Source organism: Glycine soja, chromosome 3 (assembly GCF_004193775.1).
Source record: "Glycine soja cultivar W05 chromosome 3, ASM419377v2, whole genome shotgun sequence".
Classification (NCBI taxonomy): Eukaryota; Viridiplantae; Streptophyta; class Magnoliopsida; order Fabales; family Fabaceae; genus Glycine; species Glycine soja.
Genome location: NC_041004.1, coordinates 5,880,608 through 5,896,056, shown reverse-complemented (window position 1 = coordinate 5,896,056; position 15,449 = coordinate 5,880,608). Strand labels below are relative to the sequence as shown.

Genomic DNA, 15,449 nt, shown 5'->3' with positions numbered 1-15,449 from the left:
TAAATCCAAGATCGTCCCACATGATGACCCATTATTTGGTTTTGCTTAAGAACGGGTAGGGATAAAGGACTGTATTTGGCATTACACTAAGTTTGGACATAAGGGGCGATTACAGGAAAGACTAAAAATATGATACGTGATAGTGCATGTTCACATGTGATAGTGCATGTTCACACTAAGTTTGGTCGCCCCTCACTCAATGCCCTGGGTGTAGTTGTCTCAACCCTCACCTGGCGATGAATTTCCCGTCAAACCCTAGGACCATAATAACTACGCACATTGACCAGAGGAAAAAGCCCTATAAGTCGTACACCGTGTAAAGGCTAGAACAGAGACTAGAGAGGTGGAGGAACTAAAGCTCAATCCAAGAACTAGGGAAGGAAATGTCACTCAGTTGGGAAACCAACTACCCAATGATGATCGCAATTGAACACAACAAGTTATCTAGACATGATGACTTATTTGCATGGTCCACGGTAGATATTCCCGAGATCGATCCAAGCTTTCATTGTCATAGGTTAGCCATATGTAAAGATGCAAAGCAAATAGCCTAGAGGAAGAGGATGGGGTAAAAGAGGTGTCGGATAATACGACAAGAAGTGGCCAAGTTGATGTCTACCCAATTCATTAGAGAAATCAACTACTCCACTTGGCTTTCTAATGTTGTTATGGTAAAAAAACCGAACGGGAAGTAGAGGATGTGTACAGGCTACACGGATTTGAATCGAGCATGCCCTAAGGATGCATACCTATTCCCAAACATCGCCCATCTTGTCGAAACTAGATACTAGCAAGAAGCTGATTTTCTATCTTTCAGTCTCAGATGAGGCCATAAAGGCAGTATTGGTACAAGAAGATAGAAGTGAGTTGAGGCCAATGTATTTCGTAAGTCGGGTGCTACAGGATCCAGAAATGAGGTACCGGTTGATGGAAAAGGTAGCCTTTGCACTTGTTAATACTACTTTCCATCTCCGTCAATATTTTCAGTGCCCTAAAATCACTACTCGGACTAATTGTCACATAGCCAAAATACTACACAAGCCCAAATTGCTAGGACAAATGATGGGATGGTCAATCAAACTTTCAAAGTATGAAATTGCCTATGAATTGAGAGGTACTATTCGGGCACATGTGCTAGCCGATTTCAACAACGAGTTGCATCCTTTACTGCCACAATTCAAGCATGAATGGTGGACAATGCATGTGGATGGCTCCTCTAACTGGCATGGGAGTGGAACTAGTGTTATCCTGGAAGGACCCAACGACGTGACCATGGCATAATTGTTATGCTTTGACTTCAAAGCCATATGCAATCAGGGTGAGTATGTGGCTCTCCTCGAAGGGCTAAGACTCACCAAAGTGGTTGACTCCCAAAGATTTATGTTTTATGTCCAAGATTTGTGTGATGCAAGATTGTCAGTGGTTCTACAAGGAAGACCAAGTGGTATCAGTCACCAAAATAATGATTTAACAATTGATATTTCTAAGACTCATTCTTTCTCCACATGCATGCCTTCAATAATTAAAGAACATGAAGTGGATGATGTACTTGCAAATCATAATGATAACAAAGAAGACTTATGGGAGAACATTCCTACGTAATTATATTATATAAAGTAATGTTTATGATATCCCCAAAATATGTAATCAATTATTTTTATTTGCATATTTACAATTTATTACTTTTGTTTACTTGTAATTGATGTTAACTTTAAATTTGTTTTATTTGCACAGAGTCATGGCAACACCACCAAGGTCGCCTCCCTATTCATTAGATCCTTCGGGAGTGTACATCTAAAAGGTCTAAAGAATCTACATGACTTCAAAACTTGACTGTTAGAGACTTAGATTAGCCCAGGCCAGTGGTTAATGTCAATCCTACAACTAGGAGAGGTTCAATCCCACATAAAGAGAAGTTCCAAAGTTATTTGGGGTCAATAGCTCGAGAAAAGATTCCTATTGTCCATCCAAATTGGAAAGTTGTATCGGAATCTCTAAAAAATCTAATTTGGGATGTCCTTATGGTATGTCTAGCAAGCTATCTATTTTTTTTGTATTTTATTTGATTTAAGTTGAAATGGTTGTGATTCAATATGATCTACATAACAATATTTGATGCAGGGAAAATTTAATATTCCAGAAGCATCCAATGCCAAGAAGAAGGTGATGTCATCAGTGGCCACAAGATGGAGGCAAATTAAGTCATCCTTGACCACAAAATATGTATATGTAGACAAGGAGGGTCAAGATGATCAGACTTATTCTGACCAAACTCTTTGTTTTAAGTATGGTCTTGATCCATAGAGTTGGGAGGAATTTGTTCCAAGCCATAAAACCCCAACTTGGCAGGTTATTTGTGGATGTTTTTTTGTTTGAATTCCATATCTGTAAATCATTTTTTTAATTAATTTGTTAAAAAACTATCTAATTTATCACATGGAATTAGAAAGAAGGCTCCTGAAATTCAAAAATATAATAACTGTCCACACTTACTGTCTCATGGGGGTTATGATTTGCTTGAGAAAAAATTTATGGAGAAGAAAAGGAAGAAAGGACAAGAGGAGGCAATGTAGATTGAGGATTGACCATTGATTGTCAACCCTCCATCTTCTATTGAAAGACATGTGAAGTGGAAGTTGACATGCACAAAGCGATATGGGTAGATGACATTTGAGGCGACACAAGAAATTTCTGATAAAATTGTTAGTTCATTTTCATTTTCACATGTAATTTATATAATAACAACATCATTTGATAAATAAGCATGCTTTGTTTGTTACATGACTCCTTACAAGAACAAACGACACAAGGAAGCTTTATTTCCCATGGTTGTCAAGATATACTGAACACTACGATTGGGCGACCGGACCAACCAGGTCCTATTCATGCTGCGGGAGTCAGTGTCACAATCAACCAATACTTCAAAAATGCATCACATGGCTCCAACAGTTCAACTACATTGATCAACCTACAATAGTTGGATGAGATAATAGGAAAGCTTAACGAAGAGTGGAGGAGAGAAGTAGAAGACAAGAATAAATAGAGTCTAGAGAAAATTAAACAAAAGTTAAAGGAGGTCATAAAAATTGAGTTAACCCAAATGGCATCGCAACACTCATTCCCGATTAAGGCATATATACAAGTATTAGGTGCACGTGTGAACACAAAGAAGAACTATGTTGAAATTGCTGTCAATCTATCAAGAAAAAAACATGTTGTTAATGTCATACCTACTATGGGATTGTACATTCATCATGATCATTCTACCCGCCTTATGGCCTTGAGAAAAGTATATGAGGGGGTGTCAACCATACACAATGCATATGCCTTATGCAGATGATGTGGTGAAGGTGTGTGTTGGAGAAGTTTACAATGGTAATGCTTAAGTCTCTTTTTCCACTTCTAAGGTTGAGTATGTGAGGAAAACCCTTCATACATTCATTGCATGGTTGAGACATCTTGTGAGACCTGTTTCACATGAGGTATTTAGTTATGTTTATTTGTATTAATTGAGAAATCTTATATCGTTAAAAACTCTTTACTTTTGCTGATGAATTATTTTGTTTATTACCTAAATAGGATTCACAGATGTGTCCAAAGAAATAGGTTAAACTTGTTCATAGATTCTATAGATTCTAAGAGAATTTTTTAGGAAATCGTCTTAGAATATAGAGTTTCTAAGACGATGGAATACTGATGTTTTAAACATTTTTTAAACAATAAATAAAACTATCTAAGATGACTTCTAAAAGAATCGATGTAGAAACCAACATACTAAGACGATTGAAAAATCATTGTTGAAAGTGTTCTTTCCACGACAATGACTTCATAAACGATTTTAGAACTGTCATGTAATGTGCTAAAGAACCAACTTGGAAAACATTTTTTCTAGTAGTGTTGACTAGGTCTGACTCGGGGTTGTATCAGGAGAAGTACCTACTTCTCTGTCAATCCACATGAACCCCAGAAGTATGATCGGAGGAGGCGAGTGTTTCTCCTTGAGCACTGAGTGCTTCTTAGGCCAACATGCAACTTCTTGGGAAGTCCCTGTCTCAACAATGGTGACCACCACTAGAGTTGCAATGTTCTCGCCCACATTTTCCAACAATTGGCTCAAAAATGCCAAAAGGTCACTAGACCCCTCGGTCATCGCAAAGTCAATTAAACTAGAAACATCCGATCCCGAAGAGTGAGAGTCAGATAACACTTCAAAAACTTCATCATTGTACCCTCAAACCTTGGACCCATTTCTAACCAACTCCCACAATGATAGCTTTTGACCGGCACCATTATTACGTACCTAAAAAAGAATTGACCTGCTACACTACTCGACGAAAAGGAAAGAACACTATTCAGCTCAGAGCAAAGAAGTAAATATCAGAGGTAAAAAGTGAAGAGAGGTTCCCCCTTATTTATAGAAGTTGGGCCTACGACGAAGCCAAACCAACAACCACTATCCATCATTCAATCAGAAAAGATCTACGAATGAGATCATGAGACATTTTGGTACCCAATGTAGGAAAACGAGCAAATGTGGGATATAACTGTTACATCCATGATGTAACTATTACATCGTGCCAATTAAGCACGTAAACATCAAGGGAGTTAATAATAACCATTTTGACATGGAGGATAAAGCCTTTCTTTTTTACTGAGGCCAAAAAAAGGCTTAAGGGCTAGTATACTAGATAAAGTACTCGGTTAGGCCAAGGGAACACCTGTCGCATCGAAACTGAGTACCCTCTCGACCACATACCCACATATTTTGTACAAAACGTCTTGGTCTTCAACATAGGTAAAGTACGAGTACCATTTGATCATGATTATCACTAATAAATCCACTTAAGGATAATTACTTAATTAAAAGTATTAAAGCATAATTTGGAGGTGTATTACTCAACTAGTAATTAGGACTTGCAAGCCCATTGACCCCAAGCTCATAAAGGTTAGTATAAAAAGACGTGATCCCCAGGTAAGAGGAGAGATTCATTCTCGAATATTCACTAGATATCATTTACAACTCTAAGTCAAACCCTTACTTGAACATTGGAGTGCCCTTTGCAGGTATCATCCCTCACTCTTTCAAACTCACACATTGAAGACTTCAATGAAGAATCATCATAAAAGATCCTTTGGCACCACAAAAGACCTATCAACAAAACAGAAAACCTTTCAGTCCCTTCAGCATAAAGATAAATGTTTAGTCTATTTGTGATAGGAGCATAGCCCCTTGTAATATTGAATGCATGCACTGTCAAAAGATATTCATATTATACTAGATCGTTTTTGCAGAGCAACGGGTTTATGGTTCATTTTTGCAATTACAAGGTATAACTCCACTTTTCTATTTTACACGATCAATGTTGAATGAATAACACTAACCTCAAGATGTTTAAGTTGATAATAAATGGTATTGTGATCTGTACTTAAGAATGGCTAGAGATTTGGTTGAAAGGAAACACGTTGGTATTCTTTATTTGTTTCTTACAAAAATGTGAGTTTTTCAGTGTTTCATTTTCTACAAAGAATCCTTGGTACCGGCGTGAGATCCTTGTCACTCTTCATTTTCTTTCCTATTATTGTTACTTTCTAGTCTATGTATTAAGTTTTTTAAGCTTAACTTATATATTTTGTTTTATGGCATTACTAAGTTTTGCAGATAAATATGTTAATGGAGCTCAATTTAGACTTTGGAGAGTGATTGAAGCATGTCGTTATCATTTTAGTTATTTTGTAATTAATATTTTATTTTATTGGATGCTAGTAATTCATTCCAGATTTTTTTATTTATTTTGTAATGTCTTTGATTAGATTTTTGTAACAATTTTAATCAAAATTGATATTTTTTATTTATTCCTTTTGCAATTTGGATCTAAACAAAATATTGATTGACCCAAATGAAAGGATGTTAAAAAGTATCAGGATAAACAACAAAAATAAAAATTCGAATTTGGTAATTGAAATGTGATTTTGGCCCACTAAATTCATACCCGCATCAACCCATTCGCCCAAATCCAAACCCGCACAACCCGAATGTTTACTAGGTCAGGTTCGGAATTGAAATTACAATCTAGTGGATTCTGGTGGAATGAACTTTTGGACCTAAATCCAATTGACCCCGACTCATTGCATATTCCCACATAAAACATGGTTTAAGCATACAAACAAAGATATAAATACTATAAACCATCAATTCATAATTAATGAATTAATTATAAATATTCAAGGAAATTGAATTAGTACTATTCGAATCAATGACCTGTTAGGTCATTTTCTTTTTACGAAACAACCTAAAAATCATCTTATTTTTTTTATTTCTTTCCTTTTACTTTCTTTTTTCTGTAAATGAAACATACCATAAAATGGCATAAAAATTATGAGATCAGATTAAAAATGGAAAATAAGTTAAAGGATTTTTTTTCCATAACCATATTACGTGGCATTCTTTTTATTGAGTGCAAAAATGAAGATCACATGGGCATATTTTAGTGGCAACATACGTTAAAACTCATCGATAAATGATTAGGGAACAATATTGTGGCATGTCATAATCAGATCAAGCATATTATTACATTTTGGATTTAGTACGGAATAGTGTTGTGTCAAAGACTTTGAGAAAAAATCTTGTTCTTGGTATAGATAGGTTGGACTGCAATATGGTGCCAATGGTATTAATTAGCTTCCTCTTCACTTCTGGATTTATACCACCCATTGAAACTATCTCAGCATATGCAGCTGGTTCTTTGTTACCCTCAAAAGATATTGGCACTGACCCCTTCAATATGACCATCACAAACTGCACATATATAGTCACAACACAGGCTTTAAGTCACAATACCCCATAGAATTGAAGACATTTAAGCTTAATTGATATTACTAATTCTATCATTCAGTTTACAATGAAAGACAGTAGAGAACCAAATTAATTTTCGGCCTTAATAACTTCCCTGGGTTGGTTGGTTGCTTTGAGGTTCATGAGATTTCACTGGCAACAATAAAGAATCAAAAGACCTTATTATGTTTCTTAGAGTTAATTTAGTTAGTTAAGTTATAGGATATGAATTATGAATGGGTTTTTCTTTTTTGATCAGTCAATACGTGAGTTCAATTACTTATGATGTAGTTAGTTCCTTTTTTTGGTCTTTCCTAATAATTTTTTCAAAAATAAAAACAGTCGTTTAGATGTGTTTGAATTAAAGAGTTTTTATATTATTCGATTACAAATTATTATCTAGCTGCATAATTTTATTGACTTTTATAATATATTTTAAGAAAATTTATTAAATATGATTTCTTATTAATTGACAATATAAATTTTCTTATACCAATAATACATATAAATTAAACTCAATTTTAAATAAGTTCTTATTCAACTAAGTTATTACTTTCTCTATAAAAAAAATAACTCATCACTTCAGAGTTTATATATGTCATAAATTTGATAATAAATTTTACACTGACAAATTTAAAACCTTAAACAAATTTTATATATTAATGAAGTTTAATTTAATTAATTAAATATAATATATACGTATCATAAATTTTGATATCACGTATAAAAAAATTTCTTAAGAATTTCTAAGGGTGTTTTTCTAAATTTATGACATCTTCCATATGATTTCATCAATTCTTTTGAGTGGAGTTTTTGTTCTTTACCTCAAATATCCCATCCATCTTTTATGCCCGCCCCTGATTTAAGATCAGATTCAAGATATACTTATTCATTTATCTTTCTTAATTTACCTAGCTATCTATCGAATTATTGACATATATCTGCCATATCTCATCATCATTTCTTTTAAATGGGGTTTCTGTTATTTTTTTTACCTCAAATATCCCATCCATCTTTTATGACATGAAAAGAATTATCAGATCTCACACCCTATAACATTTCAAACGAATAATAGTGGGGTTACTGTGGGCCTCCCAAACAGATAATAGTACGTGGCCTTCATGATCGAATCAAGATAAAGATGAGGTGCTTGTGTTGTTCCTCAAGTGGAATAAGTAGACAACTACACTTCTTCCACTACCCTCCTTGCTTGTTTCTTTTTTCACACGTGATATAGAAAAGGAATTGAATCGATCTAGAAGGATTCATGGTATCTAATTATCTATTACAATTAATGATAATGATTTTTTTAGTCTTTTATATTTTGAAATTAATGATAATGATTTTCATCTTCATACTTTTGATGATTAGTAAATTTCACCTCTGTCAGGAAAATGCTAAAAATGTTGCTCATCAGAATATCTCAAATCTTAAATTCTGTAAAAAGGACAAAATTTATCAATTTATTAAAAATATGAAAACAAATTATCATTTTACCATAACTAATAGCAATATTGACTGAAACTTCAAAGTCTGAAAATATATTTTATCTAATATTTTATTTATATTTAAATATATTTGTCCTCTAACAAATATCACATTTTTCTTTTAAAATTATGCACTTTTAATTCTTATATTTAATAAAATGGCGTGATTTTGATTTTTCATTAGACGTATTCTTAATTTTTTTAATAAAAGACTGAAATTATACGATTTTATTAAATTGAACAAAAATACTAAATTAAAATCATGATATATTCATAGATAAAAACGTATTTAGCTCTTTATTTAAGTACTTAAACTGCATTCGTTGGACTTTCCTTTTCTTAATCATTCCAACATTTGCATTATGGTTTGTCCCCATTGTTAAAATAATAAAATAAATAAATTGCATCATGTAGTCTTTAATATTCCATTGCATTATTTTATTCTAGGGATCTGATTTCATATGCATTCAACAATATCAAACAGCCCTAAAACACTGCACTCTACCCTAAAAATTAAACTGGAAAAAACTCCCAACTTGCCTGTCTTTCTCAACCAACTTGTTTAGTTGCCCATTGGATTAGTTTATTTCATTTTATGAATAGTTTATGTATTCATAATATTTCGAAGTTTGACTGACCTTATTCAACTTGAGTCGGACAAAATAACAGCCAAAGTTTTATTTACCGAATTTTAACTCAGTTTCGATACTACGAATTAAACCAAAACACTGTCATATCATGCTTGCGTTCGTTGACTCAAGTCACATTGAAAGTATAAGATTTTAATTAATGTGATATTTATATAAGGTCTTAACAAATTACTTTGTATAGGTTGTCAAGATTCAATTGTAAGATATCCCATTAGGAATATGGGATGCTAATTAATGAGATTTATAAAGTCTTGGAATTTCTAACTGGTGTGATATGATTCTTCTAAGTTTCTTATCATTATACAACAAAGTACTAAAGTTCTTTTAATGATAAATAAACTAGTGAAATCAAATTGATTATTTCATGCCAAATTGCATGAAACTTAGTAATAGTAAGTTAGTAAATGTAACTATCAATAATTACTGCCAGAAAACTTCTAGACGCTCTGATCAAACTAGACAACGGAAAGACAGAAAGCAAAAAGGGGCAGTTTCTCATATGCAGAGCAATCAAAAGCACACACTTCGTGATATTCAGAGTTAACAAATCTGTCAAACTTATAAAGTTGTGTCCAATTTTACATATAGAATTCAGATTCCTTTTGCAGTAGATTGAGTTGTTGGGGGAGTATATAAAAATCAAACAGTTGAACCATTAACAGATTTGCATCAAATTTACAATAGACCAAACAAAGAATAAGAATAAGAATACCCCAAAAGAGAATTTTTCACACGTCTTGAGAATTGAGACCAAATTTCATAAGCTATGATTGGAAAAAAGCTGATTAGAGAGAAAAGAGAATAGAGTGGCATACCTTCTCTGGTTTGCCGATGATTGTGGAAACTGCAGTGGTGGCTTGAGAAAAGATTGGATCGATGTTAACTCCATCTAAGTTTATGTTGGTGGAGATGTAAAGGCAAGGCATCTTTTCTTTCCCCTTTTTCCTTGTGATGACTCTTCTTTCTTATTGGGAACCTATTTGGGTTTGTTATATAAGCTCCAGTTTGTTGCAACCCCATCTTGAGAATATATATATATATATATATATATATATATATATGTGTGTGTGTGTGTGTGTGTTTGTGTGTGTGTAAAAATTGAGTGGTGGAAAGCTGACTTTCATTGTTTCCACCAATTGCTAATGGATTGCTTGGGTTGGACAACAACATTCATCATACCCTTTCTTTCTCATTTTCACAAAAACAAAAATAAGTGTTTTTTTTTTTTTTTTTACTTGGTCCATAGCTGGTTTAACATCCTCAATTCCGGCAAATAAAGTGAGTTAGATTAAAAGAAAATACACTATAGGGTTTTTTAATGGAAAAATACATTATAAGATAATATTATATCATCATAATTATTTACTAATATTTTTTAATTAAATTTCATGTAATTGAATAGAATTTTTATGAATTTAAAATGGATACCATATTATTTTAGTCTCTAAAAATATAAAACATTATCATATTAACCCTTAAAATTAAACAGATTTAAAATAAATTTCTAAGATGTCAAATAAGTTACTAAACTAATTGGTCTCACGACTTTTTAAATTTAAAATAAAGTGATTGACAAATTATATTTTTAGGTGCACTCTTCTAATTAACTATTAATGTGACAAGGCTATACATTTGATCCGAGACCATCATTTGTGATTTCAACCAATCAGAATGAGATATGTGGCTAAAAATAAAATGGGCATGATATGAAGTTAAAAATAAAAAATACTTAATTAACCGTAAATCACGTTTAATCAGATTGTAGATGATTAATATCTATAAACAACAACCAAATCTTCCACAATGCCGGAAACGACAACTTCCTCTCTGCATTGTTGTACCAAGAAAACGTTGTATTTGATGAGTTTTTAGTGAGAAATCAACAAGCTAGTTAAACTCAAGTAATCGTAGAGAGATGAGAGTTGTGAGAACATTTAACTTGAGACTTGAGTTACAACAATGGCAGAACAAGTTTGCTGTTTTTTTGGGTACATCAATATCGTTTCTGGGTTGTGGAAGGTTTGTGTGTTTACAGATAATTTTGGAAAATTATTATTCATGTTTTGATTAAACGTGATTTATGTTTAAATTTATTACCTTGTTTTTTAAATTTAGATAATTATGTTTTGGATTTTGTTTCTATATTTTTTTTAATGTTTTTTAATTCCATTTTCAACCCTTCGTATTGAGTATCTATTTTTACATTGACACGTGTTGCACCATCGTTTTAAATCAAGAAATAATTTTTCTAATTTTAAAGACCCGAAGAGTGTTTTATTGATTTTAAAATTAAATTATATGTTTGAATTTTGATCATTTAATGCCATCCTTGTATAAGTAATCATGATATGTATACGTATTTTCTATTTTTCTTAATTTAGATGGTTTCTATTTTTTAATACCAGTAAGTATAATATAATAAAGCATAAGTTTCATTTCTTCACATAGGCCCGCAATCTAACTCGCCTTGCGAAGTCTCAGGTGCGGCAACACGGTTCGTACATTCTCCCCTGAAACATTTTCGTTTAACCAGATCAATATGTAATTGTGGAAAGACAACGACACAATTTAAATATAAATACTTTCAAATTATTTTTGATGCCACACAACAACTTTAATTAACCAAAGATTCCCTTCACACTCACCGAGTTGACACTGTTCTAAACCATTAAGGAATCCGATGTTTTAATTATGGATACAAACTCTTCAATTAACTCGTTAATTCTTAATAGTTTATGAGAATTCATTGTCCTGAGTGGACTCATGTGTATTATGCACAAACCTTATAAACTCTAATAAACTCGATAAATTCTCGAGTTTATTATTGAATCAACGAGTTAATAAATTAAAAAAATTAAACTAAAATATAAGTCATTTTTATTATTTTCTATCTGTTTAACATTCGACATATCTTCATTTTATTTTCAAATACAAAATTCTCATCTTTAATATCATCAAACCCTTTCTCTAATAACATAACGTTACTGTAACCTTTGCAAGTTATTGTTTAATGATGTATTATTATTAGATTTAGTTACTTAAATATTCTGAACTTTATGATTCACTGTTTTATTTTATTATATTGTTGAAATGTTTAATTAATATTTTATTTATAAATATTTTGTTATTATTTTTATATGAAGTAGATTCTTATCCATCTATTGGTTGAGTCTACGAGTTGAGTTTATAAAATTCTCATAAATTTATGTAAACTCTCAAATTTGATAACCTTAATTTTAGTAATGTTTTTAATTATTGTTATAGTTATAACATTGTTTCCTTAGTTTTTTTTTAAGAAAATAATATTTCCTTGTAATCTTTATAAATTTAAAAAAATATTTTAGTTCTTATAATTATTATTTTTGTTTATTATTATAAGATATTATTAACTAATTCATATATATATATATATATATATATATATATATAATTCATTTAATTATTAACATTATTATGGGAGTTTAAAAATAACATTTTTGTTTCAAGTGAATTAAAATTAAATAAAGTAGAACCATCTTTCTTTTCCGTGCATAAGTCTTAATTTGTAGCTTAAGGTCACTATGAAGTCACATTATTATTAGTGGATGCCACTAGTGGGCTGATAGCTAGCATGAGTTACAACCAGTGTTGTCCCACTAGGTGGATTGATGGCTCTGTACCACTCATATTTATCACCAGCTAGCACGATACAACTTCACATCCTACTTTATCATTAAAATAACTATATTTGTCTTCTTGGCAACCAGCCTAATTAATTGTTAATTGCAGTCATGCCAACTCCTTTGTTGACTTAGACTTAGAGAGATGCAAAGTACAAACAACACCAATAACAAACATTAGATTAAATTGATTGAATAACTAACCAAACTAACTAACCAAACTAACTTGTAGTGCTTATTTTCATTATTTTAAGCACCATTTGCAAATATGTAGATTGTGCAAGTCATTCCTTTGCTACACACTTTCCAGAGTGACGAGGAACATATTTAGCTAAAGAACCACCAATACCCTATCCATAATGTTATTTTTTTTTAATTATTAACTTTTACTGCCCCAATCACATATATAGATATTCCTTAGAGAAGTTTTTCCTTTATAAGTTTCTCCATCATCCCTGGCGGATCAAGTTCCTTAATACTTGGAACCATTTTGTTTCCATCAAAGCCACCAAGAGCAAACCTACAGAGTGGATATAAGCTAGTTTTGAAGCATATACAAGTCTAGCACAGAATGTTCAAAGCAAAAAAGTGCCTAGTCTAGCGTAGTTCTAACTATTATATTTATATATAACTTTATTCTGTCACTAGCAACAATCCTATAAGACCTGTTAGTGATCCCATTCTTTTTTTTTTTTTTACTATAATGATTTTCAAATATGTTGAGGTGATAAGCAACAATTACTACAATCCATCAATCATTATTGTTTATTGTTTGTTCATAGTTATAAATATTTAATGTTAGTTGCGATAAAAAATAACAAAAAATTTAAAAATATTTCCATTTTGTACATAAAAGAATAAGTAATGACAGACACAAAATAGAAAGAAAATGTAGTTTTCAATTAAGTGAGGTAATTATTTTATTCATAAATTATAATAATGATAAATATGAATAAAAAATCATATGACTAAAAGAATATGACCAAAGTCATTAATGGGCCGATTCCTTAGTATAGTATACATAAATGAAACTAGAAATTGAGCAATAAAATCTTACTTCAAATAGTTAATTAATTCCATTTCCACAAGTAATATAAAACAAACTATAGAATTCCGCAGCAGCAATACCAAATACCTGGGAATATAAAAAAGACTATTAATCAAGTAAGAATTCATTATAATTTTATATGCTTTTCAAAACAAAACATAGTCAATTGGCAATTTAATTACTTATATTCTATAATGTGAGAAGAAAAGATCCCAAAGAGACAAACATGTAAATATTCTAAAAGTTACAAATACAAAGAAGCATGAAAGGAATAAGCTCAATTGTAGAACTTGATGCAAGGATACAAACTATGTTATGATATAAGCTTCCATGAAAATCCTTATAGCTATCTAATATTTTTTTTACACCAAGACAAATGTGAAAGTACAATGTAAATTTGAAGCAACAACTAACTAATGGAATTTATAAAACAAATTAAAGTATAATTCTGGTTATTTCAATTTTACTTATTTTCATACTAGAAATATAAATTCACATAATTCTTGTGGCATCTCCTTTTTGTCAAAGCATATGTATTTTTTAATTTATGACACGCCCTCCCATTTGGAATGTTGATAAATGTAAGTCTCAAAGCTTAAAGGCAAAACATATTATATCCATAATTATGCCTCCTCTCGATCATGCCCTGAAACATCCATATCAGACTGTGTTTTCACTATTTTTTTCTCAAAAGGATCATATAACCTTCATAAATTAGTATATTTCACCTTGTCTAGCATGAAAAGTGCAGAGATCCACCTTCCATTGTCTAAATCAAACATCTCAATGTCAGAAAAGATGTAAATTCCATTGGCCAGAGACATCACTGCCAAGTTTCCTTTGCTCTGATTCAAAGAGGGGCACAAGGTCTACTGGTCTAAAATTGGACAATAAGATCCAACTACATGTATAAAAGACAAAAAAATGACAAAAAGTTCATGTCACATACAAAATAAAATAAAAATTCTGCAAGATCTATCTCTTATGTGATAGCATCATAATCATCTCTCTACCACCAAAAACATTAAAATTACCATTTAGTTGTACCATTGAAGCACTTTAATGAGCTAAGTTGTTGGGAAGGACAAATATAAATCTATAGTTGGTAACCATGACTCTCCATCCAAATTTCCTTTTAAAAGGACAATACACTCTGCTCAGCATATGACGCAATGACTGTGTTCTCAGCATGTGGTAGAAGAAGATTAAATGCTGATCCTATCATTGTACAACGATCCCATAGATGTTGAATTTTCAACTCTGCTCCCCTCTGGATTGATATAAAACAAAATAAGCATAAAAGACTTATGATATGAAAAATAGAAACGGAGTAGAATTAAAGGTACTAAGGGTTATTTCAAATGATGCTTATGTAAAGCTTCAAAGATTATTTTGATGATGTCAAAAATTATTAAAAATCTATTCAAACAAGATTAAAGTGAAGATTAAAAAATCAAGAAGATTTAAGAGAAGACTCAAGATATGCAAGAACCTCAAGAAAAACATCAAGATAAGTATAAAAAGAAGTTTTCAAAGAAAAGATTGAATAACACAATTTGTCTAAAAGAATTTTTCAAAGAAAAATATTTTACTAGATTTTTTACTCTCTAGTAATCGATTACCATAAAACAGTAAAGCCCTAAACAGTTTTATAATTGTTTTACAAAGTAGTAATCGATTACCATGGGCATGTAATCGATTATCAATATTTTCGAACGTTGAATTTTAAATTTCAAGAGTCACAACTTATGATAAAATATTTTTAAACTTGTG

The 15,449-nt window shown here is 31.4% G+C and overlaps 1 protein-coding gene across 1 annotated transcript; it reads right to left on the bottom strand.

The window, feature by feature from the left end:
• Positions 1 to 6,401: 6,401 nt before the first annotated feature.
• On the bottom strand, positions 6,402 to 9,993 carry LOC114406043 (macrophage migration inhibitory factor homolog). Its single transcript, XM_028368587.1, has 2 exons — positions 9,785 to 9,993; positions 6,402 to 6,796 (listed from the first exon to the last, which is right to left on the bottom strand). The coding sequence occupies exons 1-2, from the start codon at positions 9,893 to 9,895 to the stop codon at positions 6,569 to 6,571; spliced, it is 339 nt and encodes a 112-aa protein (XP_028224388.1). The 5' UTR covers positions 9,896 to 9,993; the 3' UTR covers positions 6,402 to 6,568.
• Between the last annotated feature and the right edge of the window lie 5,456 nt (positions 9,994 to 15,449).

Excerpts from the sequence above, each read along its gene's own strand:
- LOC114406043 (XM_028368587.1), bottom strand. The coding sequence starts at position 9,895 with ATGCCTTGCCTTTACATCTCCACCAACATAAACTTAGATGGAGTTAAC. Across the intron at positions 6,797-9,784 it reads TCATCGGCAAACCAGAGAAG|TTTGTGATGGTCATATTGAA; the intron begins GTATGCCACTCT and ends ATATATGTGCAG.